The 18,482-nt window shown below is 38.1% G+C and overlaps 1 protein-coding gene across 1 annotated transcript in view; it reads left to right on the top strand.

Moving 5' to 3' along the window:
- The window catches only part of PCNX2 (pecanex 2), a 152,946-nt gene that overhangs the window by 67,090 nt on the left and 67,374 nt on the right, over window positions 1-18,482 (top strand). Inside the window, exons 18-21 of the mRNA XM_059469294.1 lie at window positions 5,194-5,286; window positions 5,814-5,964; window positions 10,080-10,221; window positions 13,668-13,845. Coding sequence (XP_059325277.1) covers window positions 5,194-5,286; window positions 5,814-5,964; window positions 10,080-10,221; window positions 13,668-13,845 — 564 coding nt within the window. The remainder of the gene's footprint in view (window positions 1-5,193; window positions 5,287-5,813; window positions 5,965-10,079; window positions 10,222-13,667; window positions 13,846-18,482) is intronic.

Here is an 18,482-nt window from a genome sequence, read left to right as displayed (position 1 = left end):
TGCATTGATTCTACACTACCAATGTTTTCCACTTTTCTAAGCTGCTGCTTAGATTGTCATTTTTGCCATGTATAATCTTATTTTAAATTGCTTCCTCTAATAGAGCCTACATAAGATTAATTTCTTATGTAGGCCCTATTAGAGATTTCTTGTTGCTTGTATTGAGCTACAGTTTCTTGCAAACTAAACTGTTTGCAACAATTGATACTGGACTATGAGTGTGCATCTAGAAACAGAGTAAAAAAACATGAAGTATTTTTGTTAGAATTTTGCTGTATTCTGTGGTATTTGTGGTGTGTAGGTTATTGCTGTGGTTCATTGACATTCTGTTCTTGTACACAAGGACTGTATGGCAGATGTAATGGAAAGCTTCTCATGCTCCTGTAGTTCTGTCTTTTGCTGATAGTGCCTTTCTTGGAGGAATACAGAGTCTGATGTAATCTGTTCTGCAGATGGAGCCCAGCCCAGGGACTGAAGCAGTTACTGCAGCTGTCCACTTAACTGGTTTTATTTCACATTGCAGAGGGAAACCTTGAGCAAGGCTTTAAAATATTGAAAAGAAACCCCAAAAATAGTGGGAAAAATCTGCATCTAAGATCCTGGCTGTATTTTCAAAATGAAGTAATTCTGCAGACTCTGACAATTTTTCTATCAGTGACATGGACAGGGATCTGCTGTCTTACACTAACACTGCACAGCTGCACTTGGGCCCTTGAGCCAATGGGGTGGAAGGTGCAGAAATATGGGGATAACTGCACTGGGATTTGCCTGACACGGGACTTCAGTTCTTCTCTTCACAATGTTTCATTCCTGTTGCACTTTTTCATTTTGTGACACTTTTAGGATTAATTAAGTGGGCTTCCTGGCACCTTTGCTCTCCAGGAGATACCTGGATTTGAGAATTGGCACTTTTCTGCTCTGTACATTTGATACTCCATGCTGCTGCTGCTGCGAGGCAGAGGCTGCTTTCCTTCAGTGTTGCTGGAGCTTGCTAGTTCTTTGCCTTCATTTTTTCCCTCTATCTGAGCTTCCTTCAATCTGTATAAAAATTGTAAGCCAAAGTGTTTGCTTATGATTAGCAGTGCTAATTTGGAAGAAATTAGCTGAAGAGAGAGAGAGCAATTTCTGATGAATGTGGGCTCTTTGTCTAACCCCTGTGTTACCTGGTACCTCTGTCTCAGTTAAACACCAAGGAGACTCCCACTGCTATCTCACCAGTGTAGTGCTAATAGGGCAGGTAGGGAAGAACTGAGGCAGGAGAAAATGCATGTGCATCGAATCCAAGGAGCACAATCAAGCCATAGTCCCTGCTGACTTGCTTCAGCAATAGCAGTCATGTTCAGGATGTAGGACTCGGCTGACTCTTCAACGCCAATTTAAAATAATTTTCATAAGTTTTGTAAGGGGATCTTCAAACTGTTCAGTAGCCGGGTGAAACAATATATCAGTATTCAGAAGAGGTTGCATGATGGCAGCTCATTTTTTCTTGAAGTGCTTCCCTGCGAGGAGAGTACTCCTAACCCCTGTCAGTGGCAAGAGATGGCAGGATGCAGCCCAAGCCAGCCTTGCCTTGGTGACATGTGGTCTACAAAACACCATTTAAATAAGACCCATTTTAATCAGAAAGCCAGAGGCATACAGAACCAAATCACCTTCTCAAGCAGCTGAAAGCAAACAAGGTTAATATTGAAAATTAATGTGTTGTTTTCTGGATGGCTTTGCATTGATGTTAGGGGTAATAAATACAGCATCTCTAATGTTTGATTACATGACTTTCTACCCTTTTCCTTTCCTTGAATAGCTGTGTAAGAATTGCCAGCTATGGAAGCCTGAATTATGAAGCAGCTGTGATTGATAATTGACCATTCAACTTTGAGAATGGAGCTTCCTACCATTATAATTAATTTCTGTGGGCATCCACATGGCTGATTACTAGATTACGCAGTGGCCTGAGGGTGATAATGTGTTACATTCAAACTCAGGTTCCTTCCTGGTCTTTAGTACAAACATTTAGATAGCTAATAAAAGGATTTGTACAAAGCTCCAAAAATTTAATTGAAAATAATGGTTGGACTTGATAATTTTAAAGATCTTTTCCACATAAACAATTCTATGATTCTGTGATAGTAATTAAAACAAAAAAGTGCCCCTCTAACATATTCTGCTTGTGAAGTCCCCAAGGCATCAAAGGTGGCAATGCTGGTTTAGGGTTACTTTGTTTTTCCCCCTTGAGTGTAAAATGGAGAGTGTAGAATGGCTTTCAGCCCAAACCCACTATAGTGAGGGTCTCTCACTGGAGAGATTTGAGCTGTGAAGAGAGCTTAACTTTTACATTTTTGGACCAATTGCAGTGAAGGGCTCAAGCATTATGCTATAGAGATATTCAGTACTCAGCTCAGAAGTTCCTTGTCTTAGGAATGGTATCCAAAATCTTGCTTTAGTTGGGTCTAAAGTGGGCACATGGTTTCCAGGAGCTAGCTGCCTTCCACAGGAAGGCCGGGAGCCCCAGCAGGTAGATGCCTAAGGTTTTCTCCTGGAGGGCAGCTGTGACTCCCTCTCAGACAGAGAGATCACTGCCATTTCCTGGGGGTCCCAAGCACTGCTCATCTTTGTTTTAGACAGAAAAAAGCCTGAATTTTGTGAGAAGCTTGAAAGCATTGGCCACATCAAGAGGGAGCTGCTGTGTGGACCATTGTGCCACACAGCTGTGCAGTATTTTTACATTTTGAAACAGTTCAGTGCAAGGATAGAAGGACAAGCCTGGGCATATATGATACTTTAAACACGCACAGTATTGCCAGAAATGGAAAGCAATTGTCAAATTTGGGGTTAAATATCTGAATAATAATAATTTCCTTAAAAATAGGCCTTTTTTGTATAGGATTGTCAAAAGTTATTAGAGCACTGTTAAAAGGACAGTTGCAAAAGGAAAGATGGGAAATAGAAGTCCTGTGCAATATAATTTGTGTAATATGTTCTCTTCTGAATGTAATGTTTGAAAAGATTCTCTTTGGTGATCTGGCCTGGAATGGAAAGTTAGGATGCTACCTTTCCCCAAAAATATGCATTCTTATAACTTCTGCTGATTTTGTGGCTAAATTTTTAATATTTCACATGGTTTTTAAAGTGTCAGCTCTTTCAGCCATCTGATTGTGAGACAAATCAGCCATTTTAATAGTAAGCCTTTTGGGCTGTACAGAAGAGCTTGTGAGTGTGATTGGAGTGTGTTTGTTGTTCTTAGAAGCTTGTTTTAGATTACTGAGTAGTTGAATTCAGCTGTGCAGAAAATGATACTTGATCAAGACTTTTCATGCTGTGCATTCACAAAGGGACTGAAATAGTGCTATATAAATTTGACACTGCCTAATTTTCTCAGATACTGCTGTTTTACATAGATTTTGTATGCAGCATCTTTAAAAATATCTGGAAAGCTTAAAAAATAATTTCCATTGCATAGATTGGTAATAACTCAGTTATTCATTTTTATTAGACTGTGTTTTTTCAGTACTGCTGCTTGCTAGTGAGAGGAAGCTGTGAGAGAACTGAACAGGGAAGAGCTGTGGGAAAGGCAGGGAGCCAAGGTTTAGTCAGGGAAGAGAAGGCTTTTCCTGTGAGCTCCCTCATGTTGTGGTTCTCTTGCTGAATGTGACAGCCAAGGAGCAAGGCCAGCAGCGCTGTGCTTTGAAAAGATGGTCAGGAGGAGTTCCAAAGACCTGACCCTGCTCCCACCTTCCCAGTACATGTAGCCCATGCAGAGTGCAGGGCTCTCCAGAGAAGGATGGCTCTCAGAGAGGAGGGAGCACCACTCTTCTGGAGTTGTGCACATACTCCTGAGCATCCCAGGAAGGGCAAAGACCGTGCTGGTTATTGAGATTTCAGCTAAGCTGTCTTGGAGTTTCCTGGGACAAAGCAAAAATACTTTCAGAGCCTGAAGGCTTTTTAGTCCTGCTGCATTTCAAAGGGCTGCTGCAGTAAGTGGAAGTGCTGATGCAGGTGACCTTTTCCTGAGAAGCATCTTTCATAACAGGGAGTGATAGGCAGCCTAAATATAGAGGTTGCTACCAGCTTCCCTGGTAATTCGCAACCCTTCTGTTCTTCGCTTGTTCTGCTTGCTTTCTTTTTTATCTCCTTTATTCCTAGGTTTGCCCTACCATCATCATTTTAGTTTTCTTTCTTTTTTCTCTGATGAGATTCATTAAGATTACCTAGATACCATCACCAGAAAGTCAGATGAATCTCTGGTTCTATCAAAAGTGTTGCTTTTCATGTGTTGTTTCTAGGTATCTTTGAATTAAAGCATAAGTCAGCTTCTAAACCAAGAACTACAAATAGTTTCTCATTTGGTAACTTAGCAGCAGAATTGAGTGCTGAACCTAAATGCCCTTCTCATAAATCTAAGACAAGATTTTCATTTACTCACAAAAGCATTTGGGTGACCTCTGAAGTACAATTCAGAAGACCTCACAGATCACAAACTATCTTGTTTATTTGTTTACTGAGAATGACATTTTAATCGCAAGAAAAATGTGCTGTAAAGACAGTGATATTTCCAATCTTTAGAAACAAAGTTACTCCTACCATGGTTACAGATCTTTACATAAAGGCAGACATGTCATTTCATTATCATTCAATGATACTGGAAAAAAGCCTTGTCTAAAATCCACAAAATCTTGCTGCAATTTGACTTCCAATAAAGAAAATCAGGGAATGGGAGATGTCACTTTAGAACATAATAAATGTATTAATGTTGTGTCTTAGAAGACATGGAAAAGCATGGCTTTTTTCATTAATGCAAGAGAAAGGGAATAAGAAATATTAGTTCTTGAAAATAGAAAATAGAACCAGAATTTTGATTCCCAAAAATAAGAAGGTCATAATGGAAAAGAGTTCTATTACTCAAGCAGAATCAGATTCAGTATTAAAATGTATTGCTTTCATTTCTCCAATATTATAACTTTGTTATTTAAAAATATAATTCAAAATTAGGCATGAAGAATTTAAATGTGATTACTTCAACAGACCTGGAGTGTGGAGAAATAATTTCCCAAAGCAGAGTGGAGAAAATACTTTTGTATTAGGGAATGCCGATTATCCTTATTGCAATGCAGAGTGTAAGTAATTGAGAACAGAGTAATTACTTTGGTTAAAATAGTGCTGCCTTACTAATTGTGTATAAAATAATTATTTTCACAGAAAGAAATCTTGAAATCGGATCTCATTGTCTGCACAGCAGCTGCTGTTCTGTCATTTGCTGTCAGTGCCAGTACTGTGTTTCTGTCACTAAGGGTGTGTATCTATCTTTTTTTTCCTCCCCCTAAGGTATTATGTCTCTTATGCAAAACCACAGGGAGCTTTAACTGGAAAGAATAGATGCTGTGGGAAGAGAAGTCAGTGAAAATGCATTTACTGCTCATGATAACACTGTTCTATCTGCAAAGCACTTAGTTTCTGGATATTTGTACTAATTTCAGTATTACTTGTTTGATATCTTTTTTCTTAAACAGCTCTTATGATGTGGAACCCAGAGGACAGAATGAATAAGTCTGACATTTTGCCTTTTTTCCTCCAATCATGGAGGAAAAAATTGGCTGATTGTGTGTGCAAAACACATATGTCAAAGTCCATATTCACCTAGCATCAAGAATTTGAACATAGGAATAAAAATCAATTGCAAAAAAATACAATTGCAGAAACTGTTAAAAATGTTTAAAATATACATATACATACATACATACATACATATATATATATATTTATAAAACAATGTTGTATGTAAATTATAACTATGTTTCCTTTTTTCTTCTTTGGCGCAGCCATTTCTCAGCATTGTGCTGTTTGCTTTAGCGTGGACAGTGGGATTTGTGACACATTACATCCTTCCTCAGCTCCGCAAGCATCACCCCTGGCTGTGGATCTCCCACCCCATACTCAAAAGCAAAGAGCACCAGCAGCGGGAAGTGAGAGGTTTGTAAGAGTCTTTTCTAAACAGTGGATGCAATGACTTCCAGCTTGCCTTGGTTTGAAGAACAAAAAAATAAAAAAAATCCAGAAGTAACAGAGCTGGGAGAATAAATTATCCTTTTACTTTTGAGCAGCAGACATATCTGATCATTTTAGTTTTTCCATTGTACCACCAGCAAATCTGTGAACCTGTAGGAATAGTCTTCTCAGGCCACTGCCCAGATGGGCTGAGGCCAGTCTGGAGATTGTCTAGTCTGATGGCCCTGCTCAGAGCAGGGTCAGCTAGAAGAGGTTACTCAGGGCTGTGTCCAGTTTTTAATATTTTCAAGCATCGAGACTCTTAAAACATTCTGGATATAGCATTCAGTCATCCTTACAGTAAGAAAGGTTGCTTCAAACTGTGGTACTTGGGTGGATTTTAGTGGGTTTTTTTCCCCCTTTTTTCTGCTTTTTTTTTTTGTTTTGTGGTTTTTGGTGGTTTATTTGTTTTGGTACTACTTTTTTCTGAAAATAGATTTTCAGTTTGTGCCCATTTCTTTTTTCCTGTCTCTGGCCACTACTGAGAACAGAGTGGCTCCATCAACTCTACTCTCCCCCATCACGTATTAATACCCCAAAAATGCTGCCAATCTGGCATTCATAAGACGCCCCCCAAGGCTTTTTCTTCTCGAAGTTAAGCAATCCCAGCTCTCTGTTTCTCCTCATATGTTGAATGTTCCCATTCCTTAATAATTTCACAGCCTCTGTGTGATCTTTCATGAGCCACTGTCTGATCTGCCTTTTGTTTTACATTACAGTACTGTTACTTTTGTGTTGCTTGATGTGGTATAGTTCATGCCTAATACATTGGCATTCTACATAATTTAAAAACTTAAAAGATTGATGAAATTGAGGCAGAATTTTTTCCACTTTCCGACATATCAGCAAAGACAGTGAAGTTTAAGTGTTGTAATTTCAATTGTGACACTTTTAGAGAAACATTACAATTGAAAAGAACCTAAATTTTCTGTAAGATCTGTTCTTGCTGATGTCTGCTGGCTTCAGCAGTGGTGCCTTGATGCATGTGACTATCAGTCAATATTTTAGTATGTGCAGATCTGATTTCCTGCTCTGATAGAGTTATTTCTGAAGCAGGCAGTGTGCTTTGAGAGGTAAAACTTCCTCCCTCCACCCCAGCTCTCTTTTTGCCTTTGCTACCAGCCAAAAGCTTGCTTGTCATTTCTTGATGGATCCCACGCCTTAATAATTCTCAGTATATGTTTCTGAAGTGTTTGAAGACAGCATTTGCAGAACAGTCTGTTGAGGGACTTCAGTCTGTCTTCAACTAGACTGCAAAAAAGTTCAGATCACTCTCTGGAAAACCATACATTAAGGATTTAAATATTTTTTATTTAAAAAAAAAGTTATGTGTTTCAAAACAATTACTTTCCAAACAAGGGTTGGGTATGAAAAAAGTACCCAAGAGACTTGATTGAAGGTTGCCTTTTAACTTTTTCTGCAATATGCCAAGGAAGGTATAATAGAAATATAAATATTATTAACAGCCATGCCCAGCTGAAAAGATTGTCCAAGACTTCCTGTCCCTGATAACCAGTAATTCTGATAAATACCCAACTTGCACTCTTCTCTTTGTTTCACCACTTAATCATAAAAGACCACTATAGGATTTCTTTGCCTTGTTCTGATTACGTCTGTCTTCATTTGTTGAAAACCATTGTTTTCCTAAATGCAGTGACTCAGCATTTGAAAAGGTTGAAGGTAGAGACCTGCTGCATTGATTTCTACAGATGGGTTTCCTTCTGTTTGGAGATCCAGCTGCATTTCTCATGCTGCCTACTGTGGGAAACAGGCTTTTTTTTGCTTCTTTTGCAGTCCTCATTTATATATGGCACATTGCTGTACTTTGGGGTCTAAATATGATTGCAATGTAGCTGGTGTTGTGTGTTAGAAAACAAGAGTTTAAAAAAAAAATAATTGTTTTAGTCCCTTAGGCTGCTGCAGAGGTTTTTTATCATGTCTGAGATGAGACAGACTGTGGAAAAGGTAATCCCTTTGATAGATATGTCTGACGGGCTGTCTTCTTTCTTTTGACCTGTAATAAAATGTAGGAACTAAACTTTAAAATGTTCCCTCTTTGTATAGAGAGAGAAACTTGTAAAAAGGACAGAAGGACAGTAGTACCCCATAGTTGTCCGATGCAGACAATGAAAAGACAAGTACAGAAAATAAGACGTCTGTGAGGAGTTTTTACTACATAGATTTTAATTCTAATTTTCTTTTTTTTTTTTTTTTACAAGAGGAGTGCTATTGAAAGACAAATGACTGCTTGCAATTAGACAAACAACTGGCAGTGAAATTCCACAAGTTTATTGTGAGCTTTGTTGCACAGACTTTGGATGAGCTTCTCAGCCTTTAAGGTGTTCCATGGAATAGCAATTATCAGACCAATTCTTGTGCTGCCCCTGTGAGATAACTCAGTTATTGCTTGTCATTGTCTTGGCTGGCTGCAGGATGAAAAGATTAGGTCAAGATGTATGAGTTTATGGTATATAGATGTGTAGAAATTAGTGATATGCAGGAGGAATAAATGAGAAAGAAACCCTGATATACTAGGCTATTTTGTCTTCTACTTCCTCCCCACTACTGCTTTTATACCCCACAGGTTTATGTAAGCCATTTTCAATCCATGTCTTTCCCTGGGGCCCCTTCTGAATGTGAGCTCTTTTTTCTGTCTCCATTGTCTGAACAGACCTCTCTGTGCTCCTGCACCCACCTTCTGTTTGGTTTGTGTGATATGCTTATCTCTAGTGAAGCCTGAGTTCTTATACAGAGCTCAGCTTTGGACATGGCTGAAGTGCTTGAGCTCAGGAGGAGGAGAGGGGAATAGGGAAGATCAGCTCGGTTCCAAAATGGACATTTTGCTGTGTGTATGAACTTTTAGGAGGTGGCCCTTAGGTAGTGAAGAGAAAATATTTTTTGTTATAGCAAGAAACAGAAGTTGTTTATATTTTCTGAAGGGGGATTATTTGCAAGAACATTGTCTTAGCTTAAGGTACTGGCAAAGCATGACTTCAACCTAAATTAGAAGAATTGGGTTTAAATCTTTCTCTTAGTCTATGCAATATACAACTGTGCCTGTAGAATGTAGAAATCCATTGATTTAGCATGACTTCTGTGTCTGTCATTGAAAAGGTGTGTATGGAAGAGGAGGGTCTCTACATAGAATTGTTTTAATTTTGCAGGAATGATTATTGGAGATTCAGTAGCTGGCATTTTTATTTCTGAGTTAATAACAAGTTCTGCCTTTTTGTGTTCACTGTTTTTCCAATAACCTTGTCTAGCTGAGCTTTGAGGAGAAAGGCATTGTTTTTGTCTGTGCACAAGGATTCTGCACTCAGTTCACCTAAGCTCTCATAGCAGCTGAATTGCATGGAGCATTCAGTTCTTGTTTAATACTCATATTAAGCACTGTGGTATTGTTAGAAAAGTCTACTGCAAAAAGAAAAAAGCTATTCCTTAGAGAGGAATGATGTGAGATGTGATCCTGGCAGATACTTCTTAGAGTGTCTGTTTAAGTGTTTTGGGAAACATCTATGACAATTTCTACCTCCTGATATTTCTTCAGTATTTAGATCTCAAGGGGTGTTTCATTTATCAGTGAGGTCAACGATGATTTACATTTTAAGGAACAATGTTTTTCTACTGTAAGATGGGGAAGTAAAGGCACGGAGTTCAAATGAGGTTTCCTAGGTGATTCAGCAGGTCAGTGCCAGAGCTGGAGAGGACCTCTCTGGGGTCATTACATCCACTGAGAGTACTATTTAATATACTGACTAAATAATTGGATGATGTAAAAATTACCATCTAGCATGTACTATCTTTTATTGTTTCTGAATGTGTCTCAGGAGTGCAATTATAAGCAGCGAAACAGATACTTTCTAAACTCAGAGAACAAAATTATTTCTCTGTTGCCAAAGAATTATGAATTCTATTGTTTCACAAATTAGTTGATTGATTATATTTATTAATGTGAGCTAACTCGTGTCTTCTATGGTACTCCAGTGCAAAAAATGCTGATGATTTGATGACACAATCTGTTATCTGAATTTCCATTTCAGATGCTGCTCATTTGATGTGGTTTGAAAGGCTTTATGTGTGGCTACAGTGCTTTGAGAAATACATTTTATATCCAGCCATAATACTGAATGCACTCACCATTGATGCTTTCTCAATTAGTAAATACAAGAAGCTTGGTACACAGTAAGTAGATTATAACTCAAGGCACGTGATTAGTAGAATATTTGGTTTTAGACTGAAGACTGAGAAATGGAATTTGTTTTTAAATAATCCTGTAATCTTGTCACAGTTTGCTTTTACGCATTTTAGTTCAAAATACAGTAATCATTGGCTTTGCTGCAAGAAAAATGCAAAACTACCTTAGCACACTAAAATGTGTCTCCAGTGAGAGAGAGTGAAATTAAAAGATTAAAGAGCTATATATAGATATATATGGAAGGTCTAAATGTCAATTAAAAGCAAGACACACCATATCAGGCTGCAGGTGTTTGATGGGCATAAACTCAGTGGGGTAACTAGAATTAATCAGATGAAAATGAGAAATCTAGGCTGGATATCAGGAAACATTTCCTAACTGAGGATTTTTAACACTATGCCGTGGTCTCCCAAAGGAATTATCAGAAGCTTCACCACACAAGTCTTTTAAGGCTGAATGAAATATTAAACAGTGTAGAAAGGTGGGTAGTCCTGCATTAAGAGTGGTTTGAAAAAGGTGGGGGTACAGGTTTTGACAAAGTCTGATGTCTTAGGTATTAAGCAGAACTGGTGGTGCTGATCCATGGTCTCGCAGTATGATCCTTGCAGACAGCCTTTTATGGTAAGTATTTTAGTCAGTGACTTGCCTACTGCAGTTATTCAGCAGGCTTGGTGACTGCAGTATCCCCAGTGAGCAGAGTTTCTGCAGTCTTTTTATCAGAATGACAGTGATGCAGATGATAAAACAAAGACACAGCCTTGGAATGTTCCAGTAGCAAGAAAAACTGCTGGGAGGTGGGGGAGAGTTCCTCAATATCCATAATAAAGCAGATTCTTAATTTCAAATATTACATAAATGAACTTTGATGTAAAAATTGCATGTTGATTTAATTATTTCTCTCTCTTGAGGAGTAACACAGCATTAGGAACTACACAATTATAAGGAAAAGGCAGCCCCTGCTTTTAGGCAGCCCCTTTAGTTTGAAATTTGGACTAGGGCATTAGTCAAATTTTCTGCATATTTTTCCCAGACAACTTCCTTTGCAGAGAGACTCTCACCAGTCACTCATTGATAACCCCTGTAGTTCCCACTGACCTTTTTTCCCCCAGGCACTTGGAAGGTGCTACAGCCAAGGTGCTTCAGGAGTTCAGGTGTATTGTCTAAGGTGACACTGAATCCACAGTTATTCCTCTGTTTAGTTCTGCAAGGCTGGGAGAATTAAAAGCAGTCAGAATGCTATTTGTTACTAGCTAGCAGACGTGACTGAATGCATGCACGGAGCAAATATGTAGGGTTAGGAAGGTGCTATTTTTACATAGTCATTCCTCCAAGCTAGATTGCACTTTAAAGTATCACCTCCCTCAAGTGTTCAGAAGAAATGAGTCAGACCCCCAGAAGTCTTGAGATTAAAGAAAGTAATTACATTTGTCTGCCTCTGATTGTTTGGCCTGTGGGGGTATACCACAGCAGTCCTTTCCTTCCCCATTCCCCTTGTGTCTGTGTGATCACCTGTGTGAAACCTGCTCTCTCCTTTTCCTTGTAACTCTGCTCTATCCATGAAACTCCCAGTATGCCTTTTCCTCTGGCTATCCTCTTTAATACATTCTCCCTACAGCTGCCATCCAAATGCCACACATAAAGCATTCAGCTTCAGATCCCACCTCTTTCTGAACTCTGTAAACCCATGAGGCATCCTGGATTCTCCTTGCTACTTCCAGATACAGTGTTAATGAGGGTTTTAATGCATAAATACCTGTTTTCTGTTGCTGGAACATTCCTTAGTTATTGACCACCTAAGGATCAGACTGCATGATGCTGTAGGGAAGAGAAGACACCCTCCCACTCTGTGTCTGGAAGTGTCAGAGGTGGTACATTTTGTGTGGTTTGATGTCAAAGTTTTCCTGAAATTGAATTTGTCTTTTAAAGAAGCTTTACCTTGCTTTGTGATTTAAAGGACTGCAGCAGTTTGCTTCTTGAGGAGACAGAGCAGCTCCTTTATAGTCAGGAGTTTGCTTGAGCTTTCCAGACCCTGGTGTGCTGGTTATTAATAGCACCCATGCTGACAGTGCCTGCCCCATTCCTGCCAAAGAGGCACTGGAAATCACCCCCTGCTCACGTTCCCTTACATCTTTTCCCAGGAGTTAAGGCCCCAGGAAAAGCACCTGGTGTGGCAGTATTTTTAAAGAAGAAGGAATAATGAGCAAATTATTTTCTGTTACCTCTGAATGCGTTATTTTGTAAAGTGTCATTTTTTGGTGGAAGTTTCATCATGGTACCAGGCACATTGACTAAAAAGTCTTCCTTTTGCTCTATAATCTATAAGTTTCCATGTGAAAATTTCTCCATGATGCAAGAATTTTCTTCTTTCTGATAAACGAAATACACAACTGGTTCATATAGGATACAATGGGACGGCTTCTGTTGGCTTCAGAATCTATTTAGCTTAGTCATTAGGTTTTACATAATTCAGAAGAGTGGGGCAAATTGAAAAGAACAGCCTTGACAAGGTGGAAAATAAGGTCAGCTTGGTGTTTCATTCCAACAGTAATGCCCTGCTGATCCTTTAGAAGGACCCGCACTCAAAATAAAGTTGCATCTGCATTATGGGAGATGCACAAAAATGAATAAATGCCACATGAAATAAAATCAACCTGGAAAATAGTAATCTTGCTAGGATGGTGAAAACTGTTGAGAGCTTTCTAGCCTGCCAAATGTCAGTCATGGCAGCAGGTATTCTCCTGGTTAGCAGCAGGATGAAGGAGAACCTTCCATGCATTTTGCAAATACCTGGCCTACTTTCTCACTCATTATACATTGAAATCCCCACATTTTGGAAGACACAGGTGCAACACAAGTTCTTGTGATCTAATGAACTACTATGTAGAATAGTCAACTTTCTGATCAAGAACTGTGGTAGGAATTTCAAACACTTCACATCTATGTGTAATTCTATCCAGAATTTTGGCAGCACATAATGAAATTACAAGTAAAATTATAAATTCTGTAATCACATGAAATTTCTTGTAATAAAAAAAAAAATAGTTCGAGGGTTTTGGTTTTTTTTTTTCAAATTACAGTAATGTATTAATGAAAGTGCCAAGGTATTTCCTGGACTAAAGTTTTACTTTATGAGGGATATAAAAATGTCTGGTCTAGATTTTTGGATTTTAGTAGTCATTACTACTCGTTTTAGTACAGAGTTTGTTCTTTTTTACAACTTAAAAATGTGTCATAATGATAAGGGAAAAATACAAAATTCACATAAGTAAAATAAATGTGATGATTTCTGGTATTACTTCTGTATACTTTTAGTAAAGAAGATTTGTAGATTTAGCAATCTAAAATACATCTGGTACAGATATTTGTATTTAGGAGCTTCTTAATTTAATGCCTTATGACTTGATTAGGTTTTTCTCCTCTGCTTTTCTTACAGCTGTGACATTATCCTGATAACAGTTGCTGGGATGAAACTCCTCCGCTCCTCATTCTGTAATCCTATTAATCAGTTTGTTACTTTGAGCTTTACTGTGATCTTCTTCCGATTTGACTACAGAGACATTTCGGAAAATTTCTTGCTGGATTTCTTCATGATGTCCATCGTGTTTCATAAGGCAAGTTTTAGAGCTCCTATAATTTTGTTGGAAAAAAAAAAATTTCAATTTCACCTGACTGATCAATATGCGTTAGGACTTTTTAGAAATAATGAATGCATACATAGACTCAAATTATTGGTATTGTAGAGGAAAAAAATCTGTTAAATTGAAAAAAAGGCTTTGATCAAGTGTTTTTTCTGGCTTTGTGCAATGTTTTTCATCTACTTTTTGTTCACGTGCTGCTGTATAAAGTTCAGAATTGTTGTTTTCCAGAGGAGAATCCTCAATGAGTTTGAAAGAGCCTCTTGGGTCATTAGTGCAGGACTGCCCTCCAGATCAATCGCCTGGTGTTTTTATCTCGGTTTCCTTTGAATGCCTCTAGTGGTTGAGTCAACAACTTCCTTTGGGAAATTATTCCATTATCTAATCACCCTCATGATAATAAATGTTTTCCTAATGTCAGCCTTAACATTTTTCTTTTCCTATTTTCAGTCTCTTATCCTTGTGATGCTGCCCTTAACCTTAACCTCAGTGCCCCTTCCTCTCTATTACATAGTTAACTCTTGAAGTGTGCTCCAGTTGAGTTCATTTAAAAACTACCAAACCCTTTCTGCATCAGTCATACCCTGTCTTTATTTGGAATCTAAGCTGTTTCACTGAAAGAATTAGGCTTAACTGATACCTTGAGAAAACATGACAAAGTACTGAAGATTTGAAAGTATTCGTCCAGGGGTAATTCTAGTGAGGTGTTTGGTTTTGTTCTTTGTTTTATTGGGTTTTTTTCTCAGACTTCTTTGCTTGGTTTCTTTTTCTAAAATATTCCTACTTATATGTGTGAGTATGACCCAGCTAGCATCCCTTAGTTGGTGAGAGAAGAGAGACATGGTTCCATATTGATTGCTGCATGTGCTGTGGAGATATTTAGCCCTTCTTCGCTAGTAGCACCAGCTCATACTGCTGTCTGTGCCCACCTGGAAATTTCAGGCTTCTTATGAAAACCTCCAGTTAATTGGTGTTACGTTGGGAGTTCCTAGTCATTTAGGGAAAAGAGTGAAGGAGAAATTACATGCTTTTCCTGGTTTATGTTTGTGCTGCTGTAAGGGAGGATGAGAAAGAAGGTGTCACAGCTTGGTGAGTTAACTTGAGCTCACATTTCTTGCTGAATTCTTGGCTCACACTCCAGCAGAAGCTTCACCTGCTCCAAGCCTTCACCCTCAGAACTGCTGTTCTGCTTTCTCTCTGCTGGGGTGAGAGCAAGGGCTGGGGAGAAAGGGCAGAAGAGGAGTAGAAGAGATCAGACAAAACTCTGCTTTAACAAGATCCCCCTCCACCACACTCTGATCCTAAAACAAGACTAGAGTAATTTTTTAAGCTTCTAAGCTTAAAGTGAAAGATAACCAGCGAAGGCGATGCAGAGATTGCTCCCATTATGCCATTTACCATGTTCCCTAGAGAAAGGGGTTAATTTTTGTCTCCAGAGAAGTTTATCACCGCTAAGTCCCATGTCTGAATGATGACTTTCTTAGTTCTAAAGCTCATTCTCTAAAAACCTCTTTACAGGATCAAAAAATTATCATCCCAGAATTGAAAGTTCCACTATTAAGTCTTTTGAAAATGACCTCATGAGCATATCACAAAATACTGCTGTGAATTATTACATGCTTTTGAAAGAAAGAGATATAAAGTCTTTTCAGTACAATTTTTGCAGAATTACTTGGGTAGATTGAACCTACTGTTTATAGTAGAAAGACTAGTGTTAGCAGTGAGAATGAGATAACAAAGAATGCTTATTAAATTAAGTAGAGATGTTTGCTAGAATAACTACTGCTCTACTAGACTGAAGGCTGTACTGCAGACATGTTTTGAAAATGTGGTTTTAGCATTAATCTTCCATCTTCATATCTAACAATATTTGAAATTTTGCAGGTCATTAGTTCAGCAAGTGGAATTGTCCTTGTTCCATTTAGAAGTTCTAAGTCAAATGGTTGAATTATTTATATTATAAAAGCACATGCACAGTTTCACAATGATCATTAGATCCAATATGAAAAATAGCATTGCAGATGATAGCAATTAAATTCCTTTTAATTTCAAATCATAAAGGGCATAACTTTTCTTTACCCTAATTAAGATTTGAGCTTTAATTAGCTCAGCATTGTGGAACTTCAGTAAAGGATATGATCACTTGAGGATAAAGATGATGTGTGTTTATTTCATACTATAGCCTCTAAGCAAGCTGCATCCACCTTTGTTCCTAAAAGCTTTATGGGTCTTCATAGATTCTGTCTGTATTTCAGTCATTTTTATGTTTGCACTTATTTTTTAAAATAAAGACAAAATCTGAAATACTGTCTTTTACTGTCACCTTTAGCTATGCAGCGTTTATTACACAGCCATCACTGATTTCTGTTTGCACGTTCAAAATGTCAGTTTGCCACTCTCTTAATTAGGGAACAGTAGAAGCACTGTCTTAGTCATAGTGATGGCAGTTTTTAAGCAAGTTTACCCCACAAAAAGCTTTGCATGCTTTCAAAACATGGTGATAATATTTTTTTTTTCTACTAGGCACTGGGGAAGAAAGAATCTAAATTCAACAGACATTCACAACTGCACTAGTCACTCTTGATGCAGATTATATGGAATAAAACTTTACTAATAGTGTTTGGTAAAGTATTTCTAAATAGATCACTGATTGTGCTTCCCTTGTTTTCCCAATTGTGCTGTTAATTTAATGTAATTTAGTCAAATCAGAAACTCCAAATGAGCATACTGCTCCCTGAGCAAGCTGGGACACAGAAGTCCAAATTGCTGCTCACAGATTTTTATCTCTCTTAGCCAAAACACCCACACTGAGGTAACACAGAGAACAAGAGAGTCTACTCACTTCTATTCCTGTGATTTTTTTTTTGTCTTTTTAACTTTATAAGACTTACTAATGTGACACAGTTAATTCAATTATTTTAAAAAAATGATTAGCTGTTTACATTTTGACAATTCACAGAATGTGAAAACACTAAATGTTGATTTAGGCATATGCAGAGTGTGCTATTTTGTATTTCAAATTGCCTTGGGAAGGCAGCAAGATAAACATTTAGGAAATATTTTCTTACTTGTTTTTGAGAATGATTGCAGCTTTTAATTCAAGCGAAACAGGACTTCTCCATCTTTCTTAAACTGAGACTTTCCATGTAGCAAGATCAGGTTGTGTCCTTGACTACAACCAGGGGATCTTCTGTCCAAAACTCCTCTTGTCTATAATCTTTAAATCAGAGCTGAATGGCCTTTTAAAAGTTTGTGGTTGCTCATTCAGCATGTGTGGGTGTAATGCTCTGATGTATATTCTGCAGGAAGTCAAACCAGAATATCAAGACAGTCTTGGTCTACATGACTCCATGTAAACTTTTCAAATGAGCCAGTTGTTCTCCCTGGCTGTTTTAGGAGATAATGTCAGTGCAAAGATTAATAAGAATGTTCATATTAAGTGAAAATGGAAACCCACAAAAAACGGAGAATATATTCTTCGTAGGCATAGCAAAGATGGAATATATAGTAGGATTTAGGAGATTTCTTCCTAGACTTTTAACACTAGGAAAAACTCTGAGACTCTTTCCTGTAATAGAGTAAAAAAAAAAAAAAAAAAAAAGAAAAAATACCCCCAAAAAAATGGAAATATTAAATGGTTTGAATAGTTTATTTGGAACTGATGAAAAGATGGACATTTCTTCAATTCTTTTGCTGTCTATTGACATAATATTTACCTGAGGAAAAGCTCTAACATATGCAAAAGCTATCAGAGGAGGAGCATATGGATGGTTAAGTGATATTATAGCTCATCCAGTCCATTTTTCTTCAGTGTGATAAAAACAAGCAAACAAAAAGTAAAACAGTAATGTACCCAGCACTGCCTTCTGTGGCAGATGTGTGAGATGCTTTGAAGGGTGTCTGGACTAGCTGCTCAAGAATAAACCAGTATTTAAGCATGAAGTAGAAGTGAATGCAAATCAGTCAAACAGCAGGGATATCAGTTTGGAACTGACTGAATGTTAACAAGGATGCTCAGGGCAGGACTTGTCCCCAGCTATTTTGCTGTGCTCTTTTAAAAATGTGGTTTTCCATTTCATCCAGTGCCACAGGCATCCTCTAAATTTTGCTGGTCGAAAGGAGTCATAGTATCTCCCTGAACTGTTTTTGGAACCTCAAGCAGAACTGATGTTGAGCTGAAGGAGCAAAGACAGCAAAAACCTCTGTCCTGTGCTGTGGATGCTCCTGGCTGTAGTGTGCTCTTGGCTACTACAAAAGCCTAGCGGGAGGTTCTTGCCAGTCCCTTCACTCCTGGGAGCATTCTGCTAAACTGGCTCTTACCAGCAACTTTTTCATCTCTACAGCACAACTAGGAAATTATACTTGTACTTTGGAATATGGATTTTTCACAAATCTGTGCAGCTTCCTTTAAGCCTTAAAGAGTGAGCCACCCCTAGCCTACACACTCATCTACCACACAGATCTGAATGGGAATTATAAGCCCAAGTGCCATTAACCTTCAAATGTATAGGAGTACTCTTTCACTGTCTTATATGTTACTGTCAGGTACTTTAATGGCCTCCTAATTTGTGTGTGTGTATGAACTAATTAGCAACACAAAAATATGAAATCAC

Source organism: Ammospiza nelsoni, chromosome 3, assembly GCF_027579445.1.
Source record: "Ammospiza nelsoni isolate bAmmNel1 chromosome 3, bAmmNel1.pri, whole genome shotgun sequence".
In the NCBI taxonomy this organism is placed as follows: Eukaryota; Metazoa; Chordata; class Aves; order Passeriformes; family Passerellidae; genus Ammospiza; species Ammospiza nelsoni.
This window is presented reverse-complemented; position numbering and strand designations above follow the sequence as displayed.